This window comes from Macaca mulatta, chromosome 2 (assembly GCF_049350105.2).
Source record: "Macaca mulatta isolate MMU2019108-1 chromosome 2, T2T-MMU8v2.0, whole genome shotgun sequence".
NCBI classification, from domain to species: domain Eukaryota; kingdom Metazoa; phylum Chordata; class Mammalia; order Primates; family Cercopithecidae; genus Macaca; species Macaca mulatta.
In genome coordinates, this window is record NC_133407.1 from 112,543,660 (window position 1) to 112,571,544 (window position 27,885).

Genomic DNA, 27,885 nt, shown 5'->3' on the forward strand with positions numbered 1-27,885 from the left:
CCCATGCAGAGTGCCTGCCACTGCCACCATTTTCTCAGTAGCTGATGCTGCCAAAAGATTAACTGTAGCACCATCACCAAGTCCTACAGGTCTGGTGATGGCCCCCTCAATGAGATCAAGATCTGCACTCCCTTCCCTGGTTACTTCATGATACACTGTGGACCCCATGGCTACAAGTCATAGGATGAGGCAGTAGCCCCACCAGTGCCACCAAGAATGCCACAAGTGGTAGTACCAGTGGATGTCCAGCTAGTCCCCTAGATGTCTATGACTTGCACAGAGCAGAAATGTTAAATTGTATGGGCCCAGTCTGGAGGTTAGCCTACCTGCATGAGCCCCTGGCACTCCTTCCAGGAAAGTCAAGAGAAAGATGACCAAGTGGAAAAAACCAGGCAGCAGCCAGCAAGGCCCAGTCGTGGAATGGACAGAGGTAGGGTCCAGCAACCTCCTGGGCTCAAACAATCCTCCCATCTCAGCCTCTGAAATATTTGGGACTACAGGTACATACCAATAACACCCAGCTAATTTTTATATTTTTAGTAGATGGTTTCACCATGTTGCCCAGGCTGGTTCTGAACTCCTAGGCTCAAGCTATCCTCCCACCTCACCCTAAAGTGCTAGAATTACAGGCGTAAGTCACCACACTTGACCAGTTTCAGAAACTTTTTTTTCTTTTGAGATGGAGTCTTGTTCTGTCGCCCAGGCTAGAGTGCAGTGGCGCAATCTCAGCTTACTGCAACCTCCACCTCCCAAGTTCAAATGATTCTCCTGCCTCAGCCTCCAGAGTAGCTGGAATTACTGTACCAGACTAATATTCATATATTTAGTAAAGACGGGGTTTCACCATCTTGGCCAGGCTGGTCTCGAACTCCTGACCTCATGACTCACCCGCCTCGGCCTCTCAAAGTGCTGGGATTACAAGCGTGAGCCACCACGCCTGGCCAAAGAAGGAAGGCTTCAGGGACTCTTAAGGGAAGACTCTTAAGGCTGGCAGGCCCCAGCACCCTGCCTCCAATAGAAGTCAGACAAGGTTCACTCTGGTCCTCTCTGCTTGTCCTCTTTTCAGGGCAGCAATATCTACCCCACAGCAGTTTTCCTCCTGCTCTGTTACCCGCAGGGATGCAGATGGTATTCAAGTTACAGCAAAGAAAAAGCTGAGAACAGGAGAGGAGGAGGAAGATCTCCCAGTACTTCTGTCCCCCAAGTCCTCCCTGACTTGTCTGGCTTTCAGCCCCAGGCTGCTGTGGTTAATGCACCTTTTACTCCATACTGTCAGCTCCAGTGTTTCATATACTACTCTGTCCCTTGGCCATATTGAGATCCTGACAATGCTTACCACAGCTGCCTCTTATGTGGGATCAAAGAACAGCAGGTAGACTCCAAAGAGCTGATAGCACTGGGGGCTTCATGACATGAGCTGGGACCCCATCATCTCCCTTCAGACTAGAGCACCTTCAGGGTTTCTCATATATAAACACACACACACACACACACACACACACTCTCTCCAAATGATGGGGAGGGGAGGTGGCCCCAGCACGTGGTGGATCACAGTCACTAAGTCTACTTATTTATTATTTATTTTTAAAATATATTTAAACAGCAGCAATCACTTCCAAAATGCAAAAAAAATTACAATTTTTAGAATAAAATTATAATGTTTATAATGCGGGTCAGAAAGAATTGAAGGTACAACAGAATCAAATCACACAGCACTGGAGGTGGCTAGAGAAGCCAAAGCCCACTGGTCAGGGGTCCAAGCTAACAAGAAGTCCCAACCTGAGAGGTCGCCACACCCAAATCATACCCCACAGCTTCCCGTTGACAGAGCCAGTGTCCTCTGGGTTAGAGAAGGAGAAGCGGCAAGGAGCTGGCCCTCTGTGGTGGGTGTCCCAAACCCAGTCCCCCCCATCAGCCAGGGACCTGCTAATCCACCTCCTCCATGTTGCTGTAGGTGGGGGCTGGCCGATCCACAGGGGGGGCGAAGCGTTCAGGGGCTGTCCGCGTGGGGGCCACCTCGGGGGCCTGGCCAGGGCCTAGTCCCTGCAACAGAATACGAGGACAGGGGTTGGGGGCTGCCCAGCATGCCGCCTGGCATCCCGGGGGTGCTGGCTTGGAGCCCTGGCACCCAAGGGAGGGTCCCAAGGCAGGCGCAGACAGCAGCGGCGTTCAGACAGAGAGACAAGATTGGGCCTGAATAGTCTGGCTTTATTAACACTTTAAGTACAGGAAGTAGCTTGGGCAAGGCCAAGCCCGAGGCCAAGGGTCAGAGCAGCAGGATGAATGGACAAACAGCTGGATGGATACACACCCTACGATGCTCTGCCCCTGCAGGGGCCACAGCCTCCCCATCCTCTCCCACCAGATGCACAAGCTGAGGCCCAAAGCCCAGAGGTGTTCCCCACAACAAAGGCAGGCATGGCCTGGGGCAGGCAGGTAGGCCAGCTCACAGCAGCTGCCTGCAGGCGAGCTCATCTCCAGCGACTCTGGGATACCAGAGGATAGAACACGTTGAGCACGAGGGCCACCAAAGCCGCCACGGTGCCCAGGACAAAGTACCGGAGGCAGCCCTCATCTGGTGTGGTAGGGCCACGTGGCGGGGGGCCCACCCAGTCTTGGGGCCCCCAGGGACCCAGGGGCCCAGGCCCCTCAGGCACCGGCTCCTCCTCAGCCTCCAGCTCCTGCCAAATCCGGGAAGCCTAGGGTATGTGGAAACGGCCATCAGCACCCCAGGGATGGGGAGGACCCAGTGTCCCTGAGACCCTTAGCCATGATAGTCCCACCTGGGGTGACTGGGGCTAACACTCTGCATTCTAGATCAAGCAGCAAGGAGGAAGGCAGGCAGCCAACCTCAGGGTTGTCCAGACTAAGAGCACAAGTGTAAGTAAATCTTGACAGCATTTTGGCCTACCCTAAACAGCTTTCAATCCACGTGCAGCTCCGCATGGAGGTGGGAGGGGAGTTATCTGGTTAGTATTTCAGTCCAGGCCTCTCCAGAGGACACTGATTTATAGGAAACAGGGCGCCAATCCCAGAGCAATCTCCTTGTTCCTTCCCACCCACACCCCAGATCCTGACCAGTCTTCTGCAGGGACTTCTCTAATCCTTGACAGAGAAGGCTTAAGAGAGGATGGAGCCAGAAAGGAGGCGGCCAGTCCAGAAAAGAGATGTGCCTACGCCCACCAACTGGGCCTATGGCACATAATGTCACTAAAAGAGAGAGAAGATCCTGAAGGCTCAGCAAAGACAGATGCTTACCTCAGAGAGTATAACAGCCACCAGAAGCCATGGCCAGCCCAAATAGGCCTTGTCTTGAGTGCACAATAGAACTCAGGGACATCACAAGTGAGGGTGTGTGGGCTAGCATGTGGGGAATGTGCAGAGGAAATCTAGAGAGTATCAGTTATAGTCCATTCATAGCACAGTGCCCAGTGAGGTTCAGAGCAGTTGCCTGACCTGTGCCAACTGGGTGCCAATGTGCTTGCCAGTGGCATCATGTTAGTGTACCTGTATGTTAGTGTCCCCAGGGCATGGGGATGCCTCTGGATAAAGCTTTGATGTTAAGGGAACTCTGCAATTCTCATGAATCCCAAGGCTCAGGGAGCCTGTGGCTGGAGGAGAGGAAGCTATATCCCCAACCCTGCCCCGCAGTCTGTGAGCTGTCCCCCACTATTCTGTAAAGCCGCCCACATGCCTCACCTGGCTGGCAGCAGCCTCAGCTGCAGGGCCTAGGTCTGGGTGGTGCTCAGAGTGACCTGCCCTGGGGGGCCTCTCCACAGGAGAGTTCCGCCGGCGGTAGAAGAGTACATAGGCATAACGCGTCACAACCTGGCTCTCGTCTACCGTTGTCACCGTGCTGTCATCAAACAAGCGCCAGCCTACGGCAGGGTGGGAAGAGTGTGAACGAAGTCTGCACCACCACCCCTACCATCTATCCTGCTGGCTGTGTGTGCCCTCACCCACGTCACTGCGCTGACTGCTACGATCATTGGGCAGGCGTGCACAGGCAGTGTAGTGGCCACCAATCATGCCTCCATAGTGGTTGATGACAGCATACAGATCATAGCTGGGCAGCTGCTCCTCTTTCTGACCAATGCAGAACTTGCTCAGGTCCAGGTTCCTGCAGGTCAGGTCCAGTCAGGGAGGGGTGAGACAGGCAGCAGGTGCTCAGGATGCCCACCTTGGTCCTCACACCCCACGCACAGTTACCAAGGTCCATTGCTTACCGAACAGGGAACTCCACCAAGTCATTGATCTTGTCACGCCAGATAAAACTACGAAAGGAGAAGCGCTTGAGCTGCACGATGAGAACATTTGGCAGGCGCCATAGCAACAGCTGCTTGGAGGCCTCACGGTGCTGTTTGCACTGTGGGCAGTACCTGGTGGGAACAGAGGTTGGGTCAGGACCAGCAAGTCTCTCTCTTCTCCGTCCTGCCCCCTTATCTGCTTGCTGCTCTGTTCTCACCAGGCCTCCTCGGGTGCCAGCACCTCAGGCCGTGTGAAGAGGTTGAGGCACTGGTCCAGGGTGAAGTGGCCGGCCCGGGCAGCCTCACCGGCAGAGCCTGGATCCTCAGCACATTCCAGCTCCTTGGAGGCTACCAACACAAACTCCTGCAAACGCTCATTGTTCCTCCAGACGAGAGCCAGGCTACAATCGTCACCCAGCTCCAGTGGGGTGTCTCCTGGAGATTGGCAGGGAGAGAGGTCATGCAGCTGTGGAGAACAGCCAGCTCAACCCACCCCATGGCTCTCACCCACGGCCTCAGACACCTTTGTCCTCTAGCCGCTGCTCTCGGTTGGATGAGTCAATTTTATAGATGAAGAACTGTGGTGTGTGGGCATTCATAGCTTCACTTGGGTGCTGGTACCCAGGCACAGCGGCTGTGTGAGAACATGATAATCAAAGCTTCCCTGCCCATCAGGGCCTCACCAGGCCCACGAGGTCCTAAACAACAGCCCCCCCATCCTCCCCTACCTTCCTCCCCAGCTCCCAGAGCTTTTCACTGGATCTTACCTTCGGGTCGGGACACCCTCTCGCCAGCAGGCAAGGAGCCAACCTCAGTGGGCCCACTGGCCAGTATCTCAGAAGAAATTCCACTGGTGCTGGGCACAGGACCCCGGTCAGGGGCTGCCCACACCCGGGGAAGCCCTGTGTCCCCCTCAGCCATAGGGGTCACCAGCTGGAGCTCAGGTGGCTGAATGGGGTCCCTCTCACTGTCCCCAGCCTCCAGGGAGCCAGTGGAGAGCAGTGTGGTGCAGCCAGGGCTCTGAGACTCCAAGGCCATGCGGCCAGGCTGAAAGGGTGGCTGGAACACACTCACAGAGTACCTGGCAACAGAGAGCAAGGCAAGTAGGACTCCTGACCAGCCCATCTAGCACCTCTGCTCCCACCTACACCACTCTAGTCCAACCACTAGGCACTTACCGGGCATAGCCCTCTAGCAGCTGAGCAAGGCGGGCATAAGTGAGGCGTGAGGCAGGTACACTGACCAGGAAGGGGTAGCCAATGTTCTCAGGTCGGCAGAGGCCCTTGTGGTCAGGCCAGTGGGTTTTCTGGCAGAGCCTGAGGGGAAGAGGAAGACAAGGATAAGGCCTTTAGCCCCATCTCCTATAACTCCATAATGGGGGCTAGTCATAGTCCCTGGGAACTGGGTATGCCAGCCCTGCCTCCCCCAGAACCTGGTGAAGTAGGCAAGTAGAAAGCTTAAGCACATGTGCCTTGGTGTGAAGGGAAGGGGCAGGGTGGCACATGGAAGGTGGAAATAAAGGGTCGGGGAGACGATGGGGGTCCTCACTGGTTGCAGTAGCCCACACGGTAGCACCGGGTACAGCGCTTCAGCTTTTCATCCTCCGACTGTTGCTTCCGCTGGCAGGCTGCACACTTGGAGATGGGGACGCTGGGCACCTGGGGGCGCTAGGGTGGGTCGTCTGGCTCAGCAAGACCAGGCAGGAGTACCCCACCCACCGGGGCCCTATGCCATCAGGTTGGCCCCCACTCACCTGTTGCACCTCTAGCACCACTACCCGCTCCTTAGCCAACTCTGGGGATAACAGCTCAAAGCAGAGGAGCATATCAGATGGGGACACAGTGTCCAGTGAGTGGGAGGGCAGGAACACACGATGGAAACGATTCTTAATTACCTGAGGACACAGAACACACAGATCCCACATGAGGATAAGCCCTTTCCCTAGCCCTGCCCCAGAGTTTAAGAAGGCTTGGCCCGTCCGTGGGTCTATGTGGGCAGTGGTGAGGTCTGTAGGCCCAAAGAGGCTTAGCCTCTACTGGCACCCATCTCAGTGTCCAATGCCATACGGAGCCTGATGCATCAGAGGGCCTGAAAGACCGGGTATGAGGCAGATATCAACCACACCAGCTCTCCACACTGAGGGACTCTGCCCTGCTATAACTAGAATAGCCTTATAAGACTGTAACATACTATCACGGAGGGTCCATATTCAAAGAGCCTCCTCCCAACTCTTACCCCTGAGAAAATCGACACTGTCAGGCTAAAGGCTAGGAACCCCTGGGGAGAGCTAGCACACACAACTGGGATAAAAGGAGAGAGCAGCAGGATAGAGGGAGAAGCAGAGCGAACATAGGTATAGTCCTGCAGTTCAAGCTCCTTGTCTAAAAAGGGAAATGCAGTTGGGATCCACCACCACAAAGGGGAATAAACCCTGATAATGGCTAGAAACTGAAGGCACTTCTGTTGCACAGACAAAATAACAGCACATCACCTGTTTTTGTACAGTCACAGGCATACTCATTTGTATGTCTATTTTTATTTTATTTTTATTTTTGAGTCTTGCTCTGTCGCCCAGGCTGGAGTGCAGTGGCGCGATCTCGGCTCACTACAACCTCTGCCTCCCAGGTTCAAGCGATTCTCCTGCCTCAGCCTCCTGAGTAGCTGGGACTACAGACATGTGCCAACATGCCCAGCTAATTTTTTTTTTTTTTGTATTTTTAGTAGAGGTGGGGTTTCACCATGTTAGCCAGGATGGTCTGGATCTCCTGACCTCGTGATCCACCCACCTTGTCCTCCCAAAGGGCTGGGATTACAGGCATGAGCCACCATGCCCAGCCCTATTTTTATTTTTTATCTATTTATTTATTTTTGAGACAGAGTCTCACTCTGTCACCCAGGCTGGAGTGCTGTGGTGCAATCTCTGCTCACTGCAACCTCCACCTCCCGGGCTCAAGTGAGCCTCTTGCCTCAGCCTCCCAAGTAGCTGGCACTATAAGCATGTACCACCACGCCCAGCTGCTTTTTTAATTTCTTGTAGAGACAGTGTTCCACCAAGTTGCCCAGGCTGGTCCCAAACTCCTGGGCTCAAGTGATCTGCCCACCTCAGCCTCACAAAGTGCTGGGATTACAGGCGTGAGCCACTGTGCCCAGCCCATGTGTATGTCTGTAGATGCCAATGACTATACACACGTGTCTATGGTGAGTACACACACATATCCATATATATAATAGCCCAAAGAAAGACAAAGGTACCTCCGCCAAACGCAGATTCTCAGGCTTCACACGAACGCTTTGAGAGAGGGAGTCCAATACTTCACTGGCAGTGGAGTTCTCCTTGCTGACGCTCACTAGGAACTGTGGCAAAAAGGGCAGTCAGTGAGGGAGGTGGGCCACGTTCTCTAGAACAGCCCAGAGGGTAGGGGCTTACTCCTCACCTTAATGGGCTTGCTGTGGGGCTCTCGGGCGAAATAAAAGACAGGGAGAACCTTTTGCTTTTGTGGCAAGGGCACCGGCAGATAAAGAAACGGGTCAAAAGTGATGGAGACCTGTGGATGTAGAGGTGGCACTGGGTAGCTGCACACAGAGTGGGAGACAAAATGTTCATGCCCAAAGAGCCCATTCCAGGGCTTCTGATGGCTCTCAAGGCCTCCACAGCCAACCAGCAAACTCTCAGGCTTCAGGACACTAGATGGGGCAGGAGGACCACCAGGAGATAACAATCCTCCTTTCTGGCACTCAAAGCCCTACTCAGCTTAGCCACTTTACGAATTTGCCTCACACTTGCACCCCATGTGCCCACAACCCTGCCACAACACCTCTGAGCTCTAACATCACTTTTCCCTCAGTCAGGAAGCCTACCTAAGTGGGCTCTTCAGCCCATATAGAATCCTAAGGCCTCCCTGCCAACTTCTTCGCCCAAACCTTAAGATGCACATGCCTCTGAACCTAACATGATCAGAATAGAGGGCCTCTTTCCAGGGGAGCCCATCACACCTTGGCACACACAGGGCACACCAGCTTCGACTTGTACTGCCCCTGAAATAGGTCCACGATGAAAGAGTCATTCCTCATCTTGTGCCGCTGCCATGCTTCCTCGGCTACCACCTGAGAGGCAGAGTGGTGAGAACCAAAGAGGCCTGGGGGCTGGGATGCTCATGAGACATGCCCACCCTCTGTCCCTAACCCTGACCTCATCGGGCCGCCCATCTGAGTCCACGGTCTCTGTGTAGGGCTTGTTCTGAATGCGATTCAGGTCCTCGTGCAGCCCATCCAGCAGGAAAGCCATGAACTCCTGGGCATCATGCTGCGCATAGCCTGTGAACTGGCTGGCCTTACTCGCCACAATGGCCTGGATACAGGAGCCAAAGTGTGAACACAAAGCCCTAGCACCCACTGCACACCGGTTAGCTGGCCCTCCCCGCCCCCTGCAGCCAAGGGTGACAGTGGTCACAGATTACCTTCAACTTGGAAGGCTGGAAGGCATGGTGGGTGCCCTTCCACAGCGCCCGAAGCAGCACAGCAAAGCCAATGGCCAGACGCCCACCAGTCCCTAGTGGGTTGTTGTAGTTGATCTCAGCCTCAAAGGAGCGGTCTAGGAATAGTAGCGGAGCAAAGGTGTGAGGGACAAAGGCACCCTCTCTGCCCATTCCCCAGGCTCCAGGCCCTGCCCTCACCATGGAAGAAGTCCCGGAGTTCCCGAGTGTTGGACAGAGACTGAATGACGCTGTTCATGAAGCAGGTGTTGCCTAAATTGACAAGGCCAGTGAAGCCTGGCAGACACACTTTCTTCTCTTCCTCTTCCTCCTCCTCCACGCTATCTCCACTAACTGGGCTGTGGGGCATGGGAGGCACCATACATGTAGGCTTGGGCTGGGGGAGCAAAGAGGACATAAGAGAACAGCTCCAAGACTCTCCAACCTCCATTCTTCGTCCTTCCCATCCCAGAATTCTCACCGACGCCAGGTGTGTCTCTGGCTTTGGGGTTACATGCTCCATAGGTGTGCGGGTTGCCACACTCTCTAGCCCTGTGTCCTCAGATCGTGCCTTGGATTTATCCTTCTCCATAGCCCGGGCCTCCTCCTGGCCTGTCAGGGGGTGGGGAGCACCTCCTGGTGGGGTTGAATCCAGAGGGGTTGGACCTGTCGGCACGGCAACCTTTGCACCACCCACTGCACCTTAAAAAGGGGGAATGAGAGGGCTGGTGGTTAGCAGCACGTGACAGGGGTTTGGGTCCTGATCACGTGGAACTGGGCAATGAAGGGAGCTCGTGTGCAGACCTCGTGTAGCCGGGGCCTCCAGGCCCCCCCAGCGCTGACTCTGCCTCTTACGAAGGCAAATGTCGATGCGAGAAGCCGTGAAACAGAAGGTGCACTGCTCTGGCTCAATCAGATTCCTGTGGGAAAAGGCTGAACTCAGGGACTTAGGAGGAATGGGCATCAGGATAGATAAGCTAGGGAGATGGAGCCTGGGGGAGTAGGACAGGCACAGTGGTGGGGCCGGGCACCACCCACCTGAGCTTCACCTGCCAACGGAAGATGGTGTGGGGCCCACAGCCTGGGTGCAGCCTCAGGAAGTTTCCATCCCTGCAGAGGCACAGCAGGATAGGAGGAAGGACAAGAGGAGGAGCATGAGACATACTGTCCCACCTGAGGCATTGTTTGCCCCATCATCTGCCCACCCACCTGGTCTGGAAGATGAGTGTGAAGTCCTGCTCACGAAAAAGTACTCTCGAGGTGTCCCTGCAGATCTCCTTCACGTACACGTGCACCACCACTGAATCCGGGCCCTTCTCATACGAGTCATTCTTGACAAATGCCAGGTTCACCATCGACTCGGGCTCTATATTGAGACCATGGCTCAGCTCCAACCAGGACAGGTTCCAGCCTATTGCTACTCTACTCCCTAACCACCTACAAGCTTTGCAACCCAACCTAGGCCTGCCCACCCCCACCTTTACCATCCACCAAGGTTGCAGCATCTGCTGCCACTGCCATCTCCTCCTTGGCACGGTCATCTTTCCCAGAGTTTCTGCTCCGGACCATGGCTGGAGAGACTGGGTCATTCCCAGGAGACACTGCTTTCTCTCCTGCCAAAAGGGCTAAATTCTCCTCTGAGCCCAGGAGGCAGGTTTGGGGGTTCACCGGTGGTATGCAAAGCTGTTCATCAGCCTCAACCTATCAATGGCAAGATTGTGGGCAGAATCAGCCCGGGCTCTGCCAGGTGGCTCCCACTCCAGTGCACACTCTTTCCCCCCATTTCCTAACACCCATACAGGTGCCCAACTCTCACCTGAGTGGCCGGGTCAGCCACGAAGGGTGGGGCATCACCCCGGGGTCCAGGGTCATCCCTGGACCCCTCCCCCTCTGGCCCTCTGCAGAGATGCACAGCCCTCTTGGCGCTGGGCCCTGCCTGGGCCCCGGGGCCAGCCCCTGAGCCTACCTCACCACGGCCCTGGGCCCGCTTCTGGTTCCGGGCCTCCTGCTTAGCCCGGTGGGGCTCAGGGCCTGGCTCCAGGGCAGTGGGAGACAGTTCCTGCCCATTCTCCTGGCACTGCAGCCCCGGCACCAGCTCCTGGGTCCCTAGAGGTTTCTTCTGCCAAAGATACAGCAGTCAGGCCCTGTCGACTACACTGGCTATCCCTACCCAACCCTGTACTACTAGAACTCACCAGGAGGGAGGGCCACGTGAGCATAGGCACCTTTTTGGGCAGTGTCAGGTGCAGGAGACTGCCCTTGCGGGTTTGCACTTTAGCACAAGAGCTTTTTATCTCAGCATAGAAGACACCACCCCACTGCTGACCACCTGGAGACAGAGCAGGGTCCATGAGGTAGGATAGGAGATATCAAAAGATTCAAACATACTATTGTGCTCAGGGCAGATGGACACACCTGCAAACCGCACCACACAGTCCGTATCTGTGAAAGCAGCATCTACATCCTCCAGCTGCAAGGGACCTACTCCCACATGAAGCTTGACAATCACCTCTTCTGCACTCTGCCTCCAATCGAGCAACAACTCTGGAGGGGGAGTAGCCAAGAGATCATGAGGGTCTTCACAAGCTCCTGATGGTGATAAGCAGGTAACAGAGACCCAGCCCTAATGAAACTGCCTCAGATGGGAGCCAAATTGTAAGTGATCCCTCCCCCTCCCTAGCACCCAAAAAGCTCATTCATAACTGACCCTCTTTGGTCTGCTCCTCCCGAGGAGTGGATGCTGACCCTGACAATGAAGGAAAGAACAGCCGGGAATGGTGGCATGAGCCTGTGATCCCAGCTGCGCAGGAGGCTGAGGCAGAAGGATCACCTGAGGCCAGAAGTTCAACACCAGCCTGGGCAACATATCGAGACCCTGTCTCTAAAAAAAAAATAAGAAAAATTAGCCAAGCATGGTAGGGAGGCTGACATAGGAGGATTACTTGAGTCCAGGACTTTGAGGATGCAGTAAGCTACGATCACACCTGCACTGCACTCCAGTCTGTGCAAGAGTGAGACCCTGCCTCTTTTTAAAAAAAAAGGAGGGGGCCAGGCACAGTTGCTCATGCCTGTAATCCCAGCACTTTGAGAGGCCGAGGTGGGCAGATCACCTGAGGTCAGGAGTTTGTGACCAGTCTGGCAAACACGGTGAAACCCCGTCTCTACTAAAAATACAAAAATTAGCTGGGCGTGGTGGTGTGTGCCTGTAATCCCAGCTACTTGGGAGGCTGAGGCAGGAGAGTCGCTCGAACCCGGGAGGCGGAGCCCACAGTGAGCCAAGACCACGCCACTGCACTCTAGCCTGGATGACAGAGTGAGACTCCATCTCAAAAAAAAAAAAAAAAAAAACCATGCATGGTGGCATGCACCTGTAATCCCAGCTACTTGGGAGGCTGAGGCAGGAGAATCACTTGAACCAGGAGGTGGAGGTTGCAGTAAGCCGATATTACACCACTGCACTCCAGCCTGGGCAATAGAATAAGACTCCATCTCAGAAAAAAAACAGGAAATAAAGAAAGAACAGGTTAAAAAGAAAGAAAAAAAATTTAAAAAAGAAAGAAGGCAAGCCCCCCAACAGCACCATCTTCTGGATCTTAGCCAAGTACTCAGGCTTCAAAGCTGAGGCTCTGCTGAGCCTATCATGGGTCCTTCTTCTCTCATCATCAGACCAGGACAGAGAGAAGAGCAAAAAAGTCATCTCCCAAACCCCAATCTGTATACTTAATAAAATGGGACGGAAAGAAAGCCACAAGCACTCTGGGAATGCCACTCCCACCTTTCCTAGGATCTCCATCCTTGCTCTCCTGGTTTGCTCGATCCTTCTGCCTCTTCTTACTAGTTGCGTCCTCCAGTCCTGGGGGCCCTCTCCTTGGGCCTGTGGCACTGGCCCCGCCAGACATCTTGAGCCGCTTGGTCGACAGCCAGAGTGCCCCGGGGCCCGCAACAGCGTCTGGGTCAGGGCTGCGGCGCTTTCTTCCTGGCCCAGCTATCTTGGCAACTCTTTGTGGCCAAATTCTCCAGCAAGGAACCAACAGCCTAATGGAAAAGAGCCAGTGATCACTGCCAAGACCCAACAACTTGCTCTTTAGCTACAGCCAGGGCTCAGCAACCCAGGACACTCCTAATGCTACAGAGCTGTATCTTCTCATCTCTGAATCATCCCTGGACACTCTCAGGCTATTTTGAAGAGGTAATAAATAATGCAAGTAGCAGCAACCACTTCTGGCCAAGCTTCATAGATACCCACCATAATAGTCCCACACAGCTGGAAGCCTCACTGAGGGGGCACCAGGTCAAGGGAAGTCATGGCCTGGGACCAGGCTACTCCACCAATCTGGAAAGGAGCCATGGCTCCAGCCCACAAGGCTGGCACTCCGAGCAGGGTGTTCACTTTTCCTTCACTCTCACTGGCTGGTTAGTCACCACTGGAGAAATAGAAGGTGGAGGAGGAAGGCAGGAAAGGAGACAAGCCACAAGAGGACCAGGCTCTGTGGCTGAAAACAGGCTCAACCCAGGTTCTGCCATTGCCCAGAAAAAGTCCTGGGGCTAAGGCACTCCACCTGCCTGCTGCCAGCTCCCACCCTTAGCAAGAACCTGCTCCTATGTACTGCTTGGTTCTTCTTCATTTTAAGAGAAAGTCCTCTCCCCAGCTGCTGTCCCAAGCAGAGAGGGACTGAAAAGTGTATCTAGATGTCACACTACCTCTTCAGCAACAACCCTGCTCCAGTACTAAGGCAGGATTGGAATCCAGTTTGACACTGGAACAGAAATCATCACCTTCCTTCCCAGATGCCTTCACTCATGAGCTCTGAGACACAGGGACCACTACAATTTCCCACAGACCCACCGGTAGATTCCGGACTGTTTCCCCCTCCGAAATGAAGGTCTTGAAGCTAGATACTGAGATGAGGCTGGGGAGGACCATGGATCCAGGACCCCTGGCAGCCTCAAGCCTGGCCTGAACCAGTAGCAGGACAGATAATGACTAGTCTGTGTTCTCCTAAGTGTGTAAAGGAGGAAGGAGGGATGGTAGGATACCTTTCTACAGGTCAGATGTGGTACTGGTGGACTGGATCTTTAATGACACCTGCTACCGACGCCTCCTTCTCTCACCCAGGCCCCAGCCGAAGGTCGCGTCCCTCCCCCATGCCCCGGAGACGTCGAGGCGGGAAAGGGGCTGTCTAGAGACCCGAGCCGGCCTGAAATGGCAGCGCGGGGTTACTGACCACAGACCAGCGCCCCGGTCAAGTTGCAACCCAGCTTCAGCCTCTGAACCCCGAGCCCGCCACCACCTCTTCCAGGAAGCTGCCCTCGCTGGCCGCCAGTCCTCTCCCAGGTGGGAGGCTGGCCACAGGCATAGCGTAACGGCCCCGCCGGCATCAGTGGGCTGGCACGCTGCGGGACACTAGGGGTAGGGGCTGGCACGGCCCGTGACCTTGAACAGGCCGCCGCGGCAGTGCGTTGCGGCCTCCCCGCTGCGGCCAAGCAGGCGAGTTGCAGCCCGCTCCACTCACCGAGCGAGACCGCCGCAGCCAGCCCTCTTCGGGCCCTGGCAACCCGCTCTCCGTTCCGGTTCCGGCGTCAGGTCGGTTCCGGTTCCGGCGCGCCCCTCCCCCGTCCCGGCGCCGCCGCCACCGCCTTAGCGGCTTGTTTTGTTTCGACTTCTAGTTAAGGCCGCGGGAGGCGGAGCGCCAAGCTGCTGACGCACTTCCGGCGGGAATGGGCTCGGGAAGACTGGCAGGCAGCTCCGGGGCGGGCCCGAGCGGAAGGGGGCGGTGCTCGGATGGGTTAGCCTTGCATGGGCCCTGCTAGGGGCAACCTCGAGGTTCCCCTGGAGACTCCCCCACCCGCCCCAAATCAGAGTCCAGACAACACAGTGGGGGTTCACACTGGTTTATTGGGGGCCCTGCCGGGCCAAGAGCTCTTCAGTGCATAGGCAGATATGCATGTGGGGCGGTGCCAGGAACTGGGGTAGGCCTTAGGCAGGGGTCACTGGCAGGTGTTGTAGATCTGCACCTGCAAGTTGATGGCTTGAAGCACGCTGCGCATCCTGGCCTCCAGCCCGTCCAGCTGGGCTGCCTTACCCTCCAGTGCCCGCTCATTCTCCTCATAGGTGCCTTCCAGTTCTAGGAAGGGCAGGTGTCAGTTTAGAGGGGTCTCCTGCAGTCCTGTGTCTCTGGTGCCCACCTGCCCCATTTCTCACCCTGTAGCCGCTGCAGCTTGTCCTGAGCAGCCTGCAACAGGTCCCGAGCCTCATCCCGCAGTTGCTCTGCCCTTCCCTGTGCAGCTAGCACACCCTGGGCCTTGCGCTCAGCCAGGGCCTTCACCGTCTGGTACTGATCACCCAGAGGACCCCGTAGCAGCTGCAGATGTAGAGGGTTAGGTTAGAGTGGTAGCTCAGTGGAGGCCCATCTTCCACCCCTACCTTCTCTAGCTGGCTCTGCCTCAACCCACCTGCTCAGCCTCCTGGGCACGACCCTGGGCACTGCCTGCCGTTTCTTCTGCTGTAGAGGCTGCCAGACTATTTCCCGCCCATTTCAACTTCAGAGCCTCCAGGAGAGCATCCAACTGCCGAGCCCTTTCACCTGCAGATCTCAGTGCCTGCTCTGCACCTGTCATCCTCTCCTGTACCTGCCATGGGTGAGCCAAAGGTTACACAGATCTACGGTGCATGCCCATAACCTTATCCCACTGATGTCCTAGGAAGACCTCACCTGGTATAGGGTCTGCTCTGTGTCCCGTGTGTCAGCCACTGCCCCCCGGATGGCACCCTGGGCAACACCCTGTGCCCGCTGGGCCTCCTCCAGTGCTGCCTGTACTGTCTCCGCCTTCTGTTTCTCACCCTCAGCCCGGCTCCTGGGGAAAAGGGGGAATCAGAACCTGGAGGTATCAAAACCAGGTGTCAGGGGCCAGGGATGGGGTCAGACCTTGCCCGCCGTGCATCCTGCAATAACTGCTCGGCACGACGCACATCTCCTACAGTACGTGCCAGGATCGCGTCCACATCCGCCAGGCTCCGGACTCGCTCTGCAATTGCACCCGCCAGGTGCTGGATCTGCTCAGCTGAAGCTGGGATGGAGAGCTCTAGCACCCGTGTGGCCACCATCTCAATGCTATCAGGATCAGCCCCTTCCTCTATAGGGACACAGCAAGAGCTTAAGAACATAGATTCTCCAGCATGGGCATGAGGATATAGCTTTGGGGTGTGGACTCAGGACATGTACATGGGATAGGGGTTTGTTACCAGCCATAAGGATGTAATCACAAGGACAGGGACTATACAAGGGGCTCAGATTCAAGAACATGGACCTGGGACCACATATGGGCAAGGACTCAGGAGCCAGTCAAGGGATCATAAACACTAATCCAGTGTAGGCCCTAAGGCTCAAGTATGAACCAAGGGAGATACAGACACAGGGAGTTGCCAAAGGAACAACCACATGGCCTGGGACACATGGGAGGCTCACGGTTGAGGAAGTCCTTCACACTCTGGACAAGTTCTCGAAGTTCCTGGTTGGCCTGTTCCACCTGTCCCCTGGAAGCATTAGCCTTGTCCAGGGCTGCCTGGGCCCGCTGCTGTGCCTCGCTTGCCTGCCGACGAGTCTCAGCCACTCTGCTGAGGATGCTACCACCTTCTGCCAGTGCCCGCTGCAGCTCTGCCTGTGTGTGCCGGGCCCGGCCCAGTGCTAGGTCTGCTGTAGCCACTGCCCCATTGCAGTTGAGGCCCCCACAGCGAGGCTGCCCATCCTCATCTCGACAGCCGGCACCCCCACAAGGGCTTGTAGCACAGGGTGCATCCCCTGGTGCCCCACACACCTGCCAGGCACAGAACAAGTCAGGGCCCTGTGGGAGGAACATCTACACCCACCTGTCCCACCCAACACTTGTACCTCACCAGCTCGTTTATGCCTGTCAGGCTCAGGGTGTGGGTATGGGCAGAGAGCTTGCGCAGGGCCCGCTGGTTGGCCATGTGTTTGCTGTTGAAGTCCTCATTCTGGGCATCCATCAGTGCCTCTGTCCGATGCCGAGCACTTGCCGAGTTGCTCACAGGGCTAGGTACTGCCAGGGCCGAGGTGTTGGCACAACGTTCTGCCTCTGCAGACTGGCTATGGGCATGCCGGATGCTGTCATAGGCACCTAAATTGGGCAAAGGCAGACAGTCAGCTGAAGACTGACCCTAGTCCACCTGCCTAGTTGGCTAACAACTCACCCAGGAAGTTTGAATGTTTGAGCAAGTCAAGATGCTGGTCCAGCTGCCGCAGTGTGAGATTAAGTGCAAGCCTGTCTCGCTCCAGACCACTTAGTGCATGGTTGGCATTGAAGTTCTCATCCTGCACATCTGTCAACTCTGCTTCCAGTTGAGTCAGGTGCTCAGTGGCCTCCCCAATTTCACGCCTGCGATGATGGAGAGGGGGCTGTTTAGACAGGCTTCAGCCCTGGTCCACTGGGCCTCTGCCCCATCCCACCATGTATTCTTAGGTCCTTCCGCACCGCAGCTCCTCTGTGGCCTCCACAAGCTGTGCAGTGGAGGCGGCTGAGGTGTTGCGGGCACCTACGATGCCCTGCACAATGCCCAGCTTCTCCTGCATATGCCAGAAGCTGCTCTCAAAGGCACCCAGCACACCCGTCTGCTGCAACTCCTGTGCCCGCTGCTCTAGGCGCCGTGTGCGGGCAGCCAAGTCCTGCACCACTCGGTCCCAATCCCCGAAGCATGCATGGCAGGGATGGCAGGCAGGAAAGAATCCTGAGAAGCCACGGGCACACTGGTCACAGCGCACACCAGACACGCCTGGGCGGCAGCTGCAGTGACCTGTGGAGCGGTGACACTGAGGTGTATCTGTTCCACGAGGGTCACAGTCACAGGCTGCAAGAAAGAGCAGAGGACAGAGTTAGGGCCACTGTGGGGCATTCTGGGAAGCCCTCCATCCACCCTGGCCCTGCTGGCTCCCTCACCACGACACTGCAACCCAGCGTCTCCCCAGTGGAGCTCTTGGCACTCAGAACAAGTCCGCCCTCCAAAGCCGGCACGGCAGTAGCACTGCCCTGTGAACTGGGGTGGGAACAAGGCAGGGTCAGAGCCTCTATCAGAGGCTGAGCCCACGAGACAAGAAAGACACCTGACCCCATCTAACCAGGGATCTGCAGGAGGGTCCCATACCTCATTGCAGGTGGGGCCTCTGGCCTGTCTTGGGTGGCAGGCACAAGGATGGCAACCATGGCCACTGGTGAAGTTCCAGAAGTTGGGGGCACAGTGGTCACAACTAGGGCCCTGGACATTGGGGAGGCATGGGCACTGCCCACTGCTTCGATCACAGTGGCACTGGTCAGGAGACGGGCACTGCTGGGGATTTGTGCCCAGCAGGTTGCAGGTGCAGCCTGTGCCAACCAAGACGAGCACAGTAGTCAAGAGGAGGCCAAGAAGCAGAACCCCAACTCAGCCATGCCCTCCCACACTCATACTCACGGTGACAGCTCTGTCGGGCAGCCTGCCCGTGGAAGCCAGGCTTGCAGTGGGCACAGTGTGGACCCTCTGTGTGGTGTAAACAGCGCAGGCATTGCCCCGTGTGGGGGTCACAGGCATCAGGATCCATTAGGTCAATGTTCCCACTGCACTCACACAGTTGGCACCGGCCACCTGGCCTTGATGGGTCCCCAAAGTGCCCAGGGGCACAAGCTTCACATCGCAGCCCTGCCCACGGTCAAGAGGAAGCTGTGATTGCTCAGTCCAGCCAACTCACCCTGATCCTACGCCTGCCCCCTATCCACTTACCCGTGTAGCCTGCCCGGCAGTGGCACACAATCTTCTGGGAATATTCATCCCGGTGGCAAGAAGTAGCAAAGTGCCGTTGGCTCCCAGGGCCTTCAGGACATGGACAGGGCCGGCACTGGCCCCCATATGGCAGTTGTGGGTCCCCGTGGAAACCAGCAATGCACCTGCAGGGAGGAGGAAGAAGAAATGTGTCATCCATGGGAAGCCTGTTCACCAACCAACCCACTCATAGCTACTCCAGGCTCACCTTTCACAGTGCTCACCCCCTGTGTGATCACGGCAGCCCAGGCAAGCGCCTGTGTGGGTGTCGCACTCATCTGCATGCCCATTGCAGACACATGGCCGGCAGCTAGGGAATCCCCACTGGCCACGCTGGCAGCGGTCACAGTGAAGCCCAAAGGTACCAGTTCGACAGGGACATTGCCCACTGGTCTTTTCACAGAGACTGCTGAGCGCCCCCTCGGGGCTGCACTGGCAGGCTAGGAGCAAGGCAGAGACAGAGCCAGGGGACGGGGTCGGAGGGGAGTGTGGGTTGGGGAGGGTCTCAGGGGAATGTGGGTAGCGGGAGTCTAGGTGGGAAGGTCAGGAAATGGAAGAGAACTGCAACTGACCCAGGTTGAGAGTAGAGGGTCCAAGACTTAGTTTGAGGAAAGAAGCAGCAGGTCCAGAAGAGGAAAGAGAACAGTAATGGGAAGGAGAGAGACGCATAGGAGGGAACAAGAGGCAGGAGAGTACCTTGACAGCCTGTGGGGCCAAAGCCATAGTAGCCAGGGGCACAGAGGTCACAGCGGCGCCCAACCACTCCAGGCTTGCACAGGCACTGACCGCCATGAGGGTTGCACTCAGAACTCAGTGAACCTTGACGGTTGCACTGACATGCTGTGGGGAGGGTTGGGCCAAGTCAGGCTGGGTCCCCACCTCTGCCCCATCAACCCACATCACAGACACTCACACAGGGCACCATTGTAGATGAGGGTGGACAGGCTGAGGAGGAGCGGCGCACAGGCCTCAGAGGGAGAAGTCTTGCTGGGCACCAGACCCTCCTCATGGCATTGGTAGCGTTCAAAGGTGGCCCGGCGCTCCAGGGCAGCAGCATTACCCCCACTAAACATCTCTAGCACCAGGGCACGGGGCAGCAGCACCAGCTGAAGGAGTGAGCAAGGAAGATCGCAGTTCAGACCTGGGACCACATAGGCATTGCCTTAGCACTGCCACAAGCCTGCCCACCCTGGCACCACCATGGGCCTGCCTCTTCTGCCACAGATCCCTGCTATCCCACAAGTCCCACACCACAGGCTCTGCCATCTTGGTTGGTGTGGGGAAGAGGAGATTATTCACCGAGTCAATGAGCAGGCCGGGTCCAGAGTAGGGAGTCTCAGGCTGGGCACTTCCCCCTGTGCGTACCAGCTTCAGATGCAGCTTGTAGGAGATAGCAGGCTCAAGGCAGACAGGATTGGGAAACACCATGTACCTGGGGGCAAGTGGGGACAGGTGCAGTGGGTCATCTAGGGGCCCTGTACAAATCATCTGGGCCTCTCCCATCCTACTCCCAGCAACCAGACCATCAGCCAAAGCAGAGACTACGGGTGGGTTGGGTTGGGCTGCGCTAGGCCAACAAACAGCTGGGCACCCCAACAAAGAATCTGCACAGAATAGTCCCGTAAAGGTGGCCCTCTAGAATCATACATCCACCTGTGCAGACTCACTGGAAATACTCATAAAGCCTGGAAACCCCAGGAACTTGCCAATTCTCCTCAATAACCACTTCACACTTCCTCTGACCCCAATCTACAGCCAACAACAGCTGCTCCTCTTCATCAACACTACGTCACCCCCTCTCTCTGTCTCCAAGGCTTTCCTTTCCCATTGTGCTGCAAACTCATACTTGGGTTTTTTTATCCCATCCCAAAAATTGTTCTTCAATCCCTCATCTTTTTTCTTTTTCTTTTCTTATTTATTTATTTATTTACTTGAGATGCAATCTCTCTTGCCCAGGATGGATGGAGCGCAGTGGCACAACCTTGGCTCACTGCAGCCTTGACCTCCTAGGTTCAAGAGATCCTCCCACCTCAGCCTCCCAAGTAGCTGGAACCAAAAGCACACAACACCATGCCTAGCTGATTTTATTTTTTGTAGAGACAAGGTCTCGCCATGTTCCCTAGGTTGGTCTTGAATTCCTGGGCTAAAGTGATCCTCCTGCCTCAGTGTCCCAAAGTGCTGGGATTACAGGCATGAGCCACTATGCCTGGTCTAGAGGAATTTTTTTTCTAAACACAAGTCACAGTGGGCAAAATGTCTATAATGGGCACAGCCAGGTTCAATATGTTATTCTTTTTCCTTCTGTTTGAATATTTACATGGTCAAAAACTAAAAGCAATAGGCTGAGTGCGGTGGCTCATGCCTGTAATCCCAGCACTTTATGAGGCCAAGGCAGGTGGATCACAAGGTCAGGAGATCGAGACCATCCTGGCTAACACGGTGAAACTCTGTCTCTACTAAATATACAAAAAATTAGGTGGGCGTGGTGGTGGGCGCCTGTGGTCCCGGCTACTTGGGAAGCTGAGGCAGGAGAATGGTGTGAACCCGGGAGGTGGAGCTTGCAATGAGCCAAGATTACGCCACTGCACTCCAGCCTGGGTGACAGAGCAAGACTCGGTCTCAAAAACAAACAAACAAACAAATAAACAAAACATGAAACAATGAAACAGGGCTGGGCACGGTGGCTCACACCTGTAATCCCAACACTTTGGGAGGCCGAGGCGGGCAGATCACAAGGTCAGGAGATTGAGGCCATTCTGACCAACATGGTGAAACCCCATCTCTACTAAAATACAAAAAATTAGTTGGGCGTGGTGGTGTGCGCCTGTAGTCCCAGCTACTCGGGATGCTGACGCATGAGAATTGCTTGAACCCGGAAGGTGGAGGTTGCAGTGAGCCGAGATTGCACCACTGCACTCCAGCCTGGTGACAGAGCAAGACTCCATCTCAAAAAAAAAAAAAAAAGGGGCCGGGCGCGGTGGCTCAAGCCTGTAATCCCAGCACTTTGGGAGGCCGAGATGGGCGGATCACGAGGTCAGGAGATCGAGACCATCCTGGCTAACACGGTGAAACCCCGTCTCTACTAAAAAAATACAAAAAACTAGCCGGGCGAGGTGGCGAGCGCCTGTAGTCCCAGCTACTCGGGAGGCTGAGGCAGGAGAATGGCGTGAACCCGGGAGGCGGAGCTTGCAGTGAGCTGAGATCCGGCCACTGCACTCCAGCCTGGGCAATAGAGCGAGACTCCGTCTCAAAAAAAAAAAAAAAAAAAAAAAAAAAGAAACATGAAACATGAAACAAATACTACCCAAAGTGTAATAAAACATTAATCACACCAGGCACATCACTGCCTAGAGTGCTGTGATGCCACAGCCCCACCACTACCACTCTACCACCACCATTGTGAGTCCTCCTGATAGTGACACCAGGTGATTTCCCATTAATTCCTGCCTTGGCCTCTGGGCCTTAGACCCCTGAGAGAGCAGGCCTTGATCTGTCTGCTTCCTTTCTGTGAACAGAGCCATGCCCAACAGAGCCTGGCAACCAGCATTCTGGAGGTATTTGAAAGAAGGAACAGATGAATGAGCTGTGGGGTCTTCCAGGTGCCCTGCAGGGAGCTTAGGGCTGGCCCCACAACCCCCTGCCATTGTGAGTGCTACCACCAGTGCCCTCACCTGGTGTGTGGTTGCAGAGTCCCTTGGATGCGGTCATCCTTGGGCAGCACATGCCCACACAGGCTGTGAGCAGGCACAGGCCCTGGACGCTGCAAAGTCAGTTCCAACTCTGCCCATTGCTCAGGGACCTGGGAAAACGGGATGATGGAGGAGATGCTTCCACATCCAGAGGTTCAGCTCCAGATTAGATAACAGTGTCTAACCTGGGGTTCTAAGCGCAGCAGCAGATCATAGTCCATGGCCTTCGGCACAGAGGCCACGAGGAACTCCAGGGCCTGACCTTCCCGTAGCCGCACAAAGCCTGAGCCAGTCCAGGATGGAGTTTCCCCAGGAGTAACCAGGCGCTCCACCACATCGAGCACCTGGGAGATAATGCAGCCAGGGATGGAGGCTCAGGTGAGGCTTTGCCTCTTCTGCCACAGCCAGCTCCAAGCCCCATTTCTCCTGCCAAAGCTAGATATCACCCCTATCCCCCAACGAGGTACTGCCCATAACCCTACCTCTCCAGTCATAGATGTGTCCACCCACATCCAGCCCTCTGCTTAGCGGGAGGCCCCACACCTGCCCTCGGGTGTCCTCAGCCTCCCAAGTTAGGTGGTCCAGGAAGGGCCGGAAGTAGCCAGGTTGCACCTGCTCACAGCGTCGCCCGACCATGTGCTGGCGGCAGTGGCATTGACCTGTGGCCTCATCACACCTGGAAGGAACTCTGTGGTTACTCAAAAAGGACCTCCTCTCCTGCTCAGGATCTTTCCCCATCCCTTCCCAGGCTCCCTTTACAACACTTACTGGGGATCCAAGGCACCACCCACGTCGCAGTCACAGGGGCGGCAGCCGAGTAGGTCGTGGCTCAGGCCCCAGTGGCCAGGCTGCGCGAAAGGAGTTGCTGGGGGCCAGAAACAGACCTCCAGACCTCCTCGCCACCCAGCAGGAAATCCCAACCACACATCTTAGCCTCAATCACTCCTCAGTGAAAACATGCCCCCTAGACCACTGGCCCATACCCTTGGCGTCCCAGACCTGAGGCTTCTCAGCCAGAACTGGATCCTAAGCTCTCAGCACCCATCCACTGGCATAGATATCACACCCCAGCCCTGTGCTCTAAGGACAAATCATGCCCCTAGAACTCCAGCCCCCTCCAATCGCACCAGGCAGCGGTCACATCCACGTCCAGTCACCAGACGTTTGCAATAACAGGATCCACTGTTGGGGTCACAAGGAGTACTCCCAGGCACTGTGCCCCGTGCATTACATTGACATCCTGCAGGGAAGAAGGACCATCAGCACTTTGGGGAACTGTGACAGTGCTCATGTTCAGCTGAGTCAGGAGTAAGAGGACAGGGGTTAAAGGTCAGCATAGAAGTTAGGGCAAGAGACACATACGCCGGCAGCCCAGAGGGTCACTGATGCTGAGCCCAAAGAAGCCATCACGGCATTGTTGGCAGCGAGTGCCCACCACATGTTCTTTGCAGCGACACTGGCCTGAGACCAGTCCCAGTGCAGGGTCATCATGGGAATCACAGCGACCGCCGTCTTGAGAACCCATGGGGTCACAATCACAGGCTGATGGCAAAAAGAGATACAAGGTCACTCACCCTATCTCAACTAGCTCATTACCAGTCCTCTCCTAAGCCTAAGGGATCCCACCCTGGATCCCTGGTCTAGCTCTATCCCAAGCCCCTAACCCCAATTCCCTGCAATCTAGACAGCAGTCCAGCTCTCTAATTCCTGCCCCAGGCTCGGCTTTCTCTCCCGCTGCCCAATCCCAGCCTCACAGCGGCACACAGCTGGATCCCGCAGGTCTTTGGTTGGGTCACGGTAGAAGAAGGGCCGACAGAGCTCACAGTGGCGCCCAGCTGTGTTATGCTGACATCCATCACATACACCTCCACTCACATTGCCAGATGCCAGGTATACAGCCATGTCGAAGTGGCAGCTGTGGGTGTGCCCATGGCACTCACACTCTGGCAGGGGAGGAAGGGCAAGGCAAAGGCCACTTGAGGAATCAGGTCACAAGGGTAAGGAGTAGGCCACCTTAGATCCCTATCACAGGCCAGAATTTGTGGGTAGGGGCTCAGGGACTTCAAGGCTTCAGCATCATAATGGTTCCCTACCCAGAGCAGACTGTAGAGGATTATTGAGGGGGTCCCAAGGGGCATCAAGGCCTGCATACTCTTTGGATACAGCCTGGGTTTTAGGGGCTTGACCAACCAGCTCTAGGTTCTACCCAGGGCACAGCCAGGCTGCAGTGCTGGAGCTATGGAGGCCAAGATCTCACTCACTCCTACAGGCATGACTATGGCCGTCCTCAGCCGGATGCCAGGGCAGGTCATGATAGAAATCCTGACACTGTTCGCAGTTGAGGCCACGTGTGTTGTGTTTGCAGATGCAAGCTCCGTGCACCTATGGAGGTTGGCAGGCAGGTTGTCAGCACTGCTCAGCCATGTCCGCCCCTGCCCCTAGCCCTATCCCAACTGTCTGAAGCCCCTCACCATGCCCTCAGCATGGGCTGGTGCCCCTGGGGCAGGTGCACACTCTGAGGCGTGTCCATAGCAGAAGCAGTTGCCACGTACAACCAGCTCATAGAGGGCATAGTAGTACTTCTCTCGGATCTCCCTCCGTGGGTCAAGTAGGTTGTCTCCCAATGTGTGTAGACGAGTCAGGTTCACCCGTAAGTTGGTGATCTTCAACAGGTCTGAGGTGGGGGCAACGGGGGCCAACTGACCAGGCAGGCCCCTGCTGCCCCCTGCCCACCTAGGGGCTCAGCTGCCAAGGTCACCTTGAAAGACCTCCTGTATACTGCCACCCGAGCTAAACTGGGCTTGGCACCTGCCCTAGGAAGCACCCAAAATAGTTACTGAGGCCCCAAATAGTCCCTAGCCGGACACGGACTGTGCCAGGCTCAAAGGGTGGAGCACTCACTCTGAATCCGTGAGCTGTAGGGGTCTGGGATAGGGATGGCAGGGTCCAACACACGATAGATGACCTGGAGAGGCAGGGAGTTCATAGTGACACTGAACCTTGCCTCAGGCCCATCATCCCCAGCTTCCGGCTCCCAGCCCAGATGCCAGTCCTCACCTCGCCTTCAGTGGATGGCTCAATCTCTGAGTAGCGGGACTCACAGACTACATCATCCCAGTGCCGTGGAGGGGCTAGTGGGACTCCTGGGAAGTCAGCCCCACAGTCATAGGAGAAATATCGGTACACATGCCAGGTGCGGCCAAAGTCTGCTGAGCGTTCCACCAGCATGGCAGCAGGGCGAAATGTCTGGGTAGAGGGGCATAGCTGATCAGCAGGCACCAGGACCCAAGCCCAATCTAGGACTATCAAGAGCCCTGCTCAGCCCAAGACTGCCCTCAAACAGCTCACAGAGAGTGGGGGTAACTGGTGGAAGCCAGATAATGACCAGCAAGGGTGGCCACCTCTAATGGGGAGACTCAGGGTTCATGGGGCTCAAGGAGACAGCACCTGACCCAGCCTGGGATTGGAAAGGCAGAAGATCATGTGCAAAGGCCTGGAGGCAAATGGAAGGTGTGAAGGGATGAAGGAGCCTCCTGCATCCACACTCAAGGAGGCTGGGTTAAGGAGCTGAGACTCTGTTCAGGGGCAATGGAGAGCCAAGCAGGGTGGTTCGGGCAGGCTCCCAGATATGCAGGCACCTTGAAGGTCATAATGAGGTGTGTGAAATGAAACTCAGCCTCCAGGTCCAGTTGGATGGTGACTGCAGGGATACCTGGGACAGGAGTCTAAAGTCAAGGACTCAAAGTTACTGGTGGGCAGCCTGCTCACTTTTGCCCCACCCATGGCCTCACCATTCTCTGACTGCCACCAGGCTGCCCGCCGCTGTGGTGCAAAGCTGGTGACTACATTCTGGATGCGATGGCTGTGTGGGTTGTCTCTAGCAGAGAAGGGGCGCCGGGAGTCGCAAAGGAAGCACTTCTTTTCATCCTGGGTTGGATGGGAATTAGAATCAGTGCCTCAGGCAGTGCCAGCCCCACCCTGACTCAGCCTCTCACCCTGTCCCCAGCCACACCTGCAAGTGACTGACGATGCAGTAGGGCTGGGGACCATTCAGGCCACAGGTGGATGAGGCAGTCAGTCTGTCAGCTCGGCCCACCAGCAGGTCGCCCGTGGCGGGGTAGCAGCTTCCCCTCGAACAGCCAGGCACATCCGGGGCAGGGGCCTGTGCCAGTGTGGCAGCCAGCACTGGGGACAGTAGTTCAGCCAGTTCTGCTGAGTTCCTATCCGGTGGCCGCCACCTCATGTGCCCCAAGGGCAACTACCAGGACCTACCATCACATTCCACAACCCCCAGTCCCCACCAGGTCCTCTCACCGCTTAGCAGTAGGCCGAGTCGAAGTTCCCAGGGCAGAGGCTGTCCCCTCCCTCCTTCCCTTGAGGTCAGCTCCATCCTGAAGAGGAGAACAAGGGATAAGGGGAGGTGAACGGTCTCGGGCCCGAGCCCTCCTCCTTCCTTTGGGGTTCCGTGTCAACTCTGCCTGTGGGTCTTTGGCCCGTTTCTCTCCAGGCCCTCTGTCAGTCCCCAGGTCTGTCCAGCAGTCCCCCCAACAGCTTAGAGTCTTCGCGACTTTGAGCAAAGTTGGGAATCGCGGCAGGAAGGAAAGGCCGGAGCGGACTCTGGGCAGGAGCGCAACACCGGGCGGAGAGCGCCCCCACCCCAACCCTACTCCTGCCCCCCGGAAACTGCCTTCGCCCCAGGAACCAGACACAGATCACTTCACCCACAAATATTTATTGTGCCCCCAATCCCACACCTATACGAGGGCCAGGGGAAGGTAAGAGATTTGGTGCTTTAAACTATCATTGGAAGGGGGCTCACGAAGTTGGGTGCATGGCAGAAGCAAATGAGAGAGATCTGATCTTCGGGTATCCAACTCTGGACCAAGGAGCCTATAGCCTTTTCCCCTCAGCGTCATGGGCGCCGTGGAAATTACCATCAACTCAGCCGCTTGATCCCAAGGCTCCAGCATCAACAGAGAGGCTGGAGGGCACAAGCAGGAGCACCAAATTCCCCTCTTCAGGGCTGTGGAGGACTCTCGGGTAGTCTTAGGGACGGGACAGGATGGGGCTGGGGAAGAGATGGCGAAAGTGCATACCCAGCCCGAAGCACAGCTCCAGGGGGGTCACTGCCTCCCCCACTAGTCACTACGGTAAGTAGGCACGAGAAGTGCTGCCTGTTTCCCAGTATGGAAATAGGCTCTGGGTGGCGGACCCTGGACCAGAGCTACGGCGAGCGACTCCGGATCTTGTGGCTATTTGTCCGCTCCAGACTTTTTGGCCTGCCGGGATCGCTAGAGCCCGGGATTGGAATGTGCGCGGCGGCGTAAGGGGGGGAAGAGGAGGAGGAAAGTGGGTGGGAAACATGGGGCGCGCCCCACCCAGGGCCCTGGGAACGGGAAGTTGGGGGAACCGTGGGGTCCGCCGGTCGTTAGGGCTGGGTCTGGCCTGCTGCCTCCGCAGTCATGGCAGGGAGTGCCCTGAGCTGCCATCCAGGGAAGAAAGCTGGTGGGAGTTCCTCAGGGGAATCTCCCCACTTCACAAAGGCGCATGGGGGCGGCGGGGGTGGGGGTCAGTCAATCCGTTGGACTTTAAGCGTCGCTGGGAGTTATTCTGGATATCCGAAGTAGAGGTCTCCAGTCACCCTGAGGATCATGTAGTCAACCTGGGGG

At 56.2% G+C, this 27,885-nt stretch overlaps 3 protein-coding genes across 55 annotated transcripts in view; all 3 read right to left on the reverse strand.

Annotated features, from left to right (window-relative positions):
- Positions 1–1,638: 1,638 nt before the first annotated feature.
- USP19 (ubiquitin specific peptidase 19) lies at positions 1,639–14,411 on the reverse strand. Of its 50 annotated transcripts, none has more exons than XM_077992613.1 (29): positions 14,233–14,411; positions 13,757–13,917; positions 12,495–12,754; positions 11,550–11,600; positions 11,427–11,465; positions 11,135–11,263; positions 10,915–11,048; positions 10,536–10,835; positions 10,204–10,420; positions 9,929–10,085; positions 9,758–9,829; positions 9,524–9,639; positions 9,201–9,421; positions 8,921–9,116; positions 8,705–8,838; positions 8,437–8,595; positions 8,241–8,351; positions 7,682–7,792; positions 7,500–7,601; positions 6,001–6,141; positions 5,796–5,914; positions 5,426–5,563; positions 5,015–5,328; positions 4,771–4,881; positions 4,466–4,682; positions 4,227–4,379; positions 3,960–4,120; positions 3,700–3,878; positions 1,639–2,043 (listed from the first exon to the last, which is right to left on the reverse strand). In XM_077992613.1, the coding sequence occupies exons 3-29, from the start codon at positions 12,616–12,618 to the stop codon at positions 1,927–1,929; spliced, it is 4,023 nt and encodes a 1,340-aa protein (XP_077848739.1). In that variant the 5' UTR covers positions 12,619–12,754; positions 13,757–13,917; positions 14,233–14,411; the 3' UTR covers positions 1,639–1,926. The 50 variants fall into 50 exon arrangements, with proteins under 50 accessions (XP_077848739.1, XP_077848735.1, XP_077848737.1 ...); XM_077992609.1 differs by having other exon boundaries at positions 10,536–10,838; XM_077992591.1 differs by lacking the exon at positions 1,639–2,043 and adding an exon at positions 2,188–2,699.
- Positions 14,412–14,594: 183 nt separating this feature from the next.
- LAMB2 (laminin subunit beta 2) lies at positions 14,595–26,907 on the reverse strand. 4 transcript variants are annotated; one of them, XM_015130815.3, is made up of 33 exons: positions 26,695–26,787; positions 26,531–26,607; positions 26,229–26,401; positions 26,008–26,143; positions 25,855–25,928; positions 25,274–25,462; positions 25,118–25,181; positions 24,688–24,890; positions 24,478–24,598; positions 23,971–24,159; positions 23,579–23,758; positions 23,344–23,456; positions 22,985–23,064; positions 22,760–22,892; positions 22,402–22,560; positions 22,199–22,326; positions 19,827–19,959; positions 19,441–19,633; positions 19,224–19,367; positions 18,736–18,967; positions 18,489–18,652; positions 18,183–18,407; positions 17,877–18,094; positions 17,672–17,768; positions 17,210–17,582; positions 16,929–17,113; positions 16,614–16,855; positions 16,186–16,534; positions 15,646–15,853; positions 15,433–15,574; positions 15,173–15,349; positions 14,922–15,081; positions 14,596–14,844 (listed from the first exon to the last, which is right to left on the reverse strand). In XM_015130815.3, exons 2-33 carry the CDS (start codon positions 26,604–26,606, stop codon positions 14,708–14,710), a joined length of 5,397 nt encoding a protein of 1,798 aa, XP_014986301.1. In that variant the 5' UTR covers position 26,607; positions 26,695–26,787; the 3' UTR covers positions 14,596–14,707.
- A 21-nt stretch (positions 26,908–26,928) lies between these two features.
- CCDC71 (coiled-coil domain containing 71) overlaps positions 26,929–27,885 on the reverse strand; it is a 28,872-nt gene continuing 27,915 nt past the window's right edge. The window contains exon 9 of the transcript XR_013413397.1: positions 26,929–27,878. The gene's annotated coding sequence lies outside the window, so the exon portion shown is untranslated. The remainder of the gene's footprint in view (positions 27,879–27,885) is intronic.

Excerpts from the sequence above, each read along its gene's own strand:
- LAMB2 (XM_015130815.3), bottom strand. The coding sequence starts at position 26,606 with ATGGAGCTGACCTCAAGGGAAGGAGGGAGGGGACAGCCTCTGCCCTGG. Across the intron at positions 17,583-17,671 it reads CGCTGGGTTGCAGTGTCGTG|CCTGTGACTGTGACCCTCGT; the intron begins GTGAGGGAGCCA and ends TCTTTCTTGCAG. Across the intron at positions 15,575-15,645 it reads CAGGATGCACGGCGGGCAAG|GAGCCGGGCTGAGGGTGAGA; the intron begins GTCTGACCCCAT and ends CCTTTTCCCCAG.
- USP19 (XM_077992569.1), bottom strand. The coding sequence starts at position 12,618 with ATGTCTGGCGGGGCCAGTGCCACAGGCCCAAGGAGAGGGCCCCCAGGA. Across the intron at positions 10,086-10,197 it reads AACCTTGGTGGATGGTAAAG|AGCCCGAGTCGATGGTGAAC; the intron begins GTGGGGGTGGGC and ends GTCTCAATATAG. Across the intron at positions 4,882-5,014 it reads GAGGGTGTCCCGACCCGAAG|CCGCTGTGCCTGGGTACCAG; the intron begins GTAAGATCCAGT and ends GTTCTCACACAG.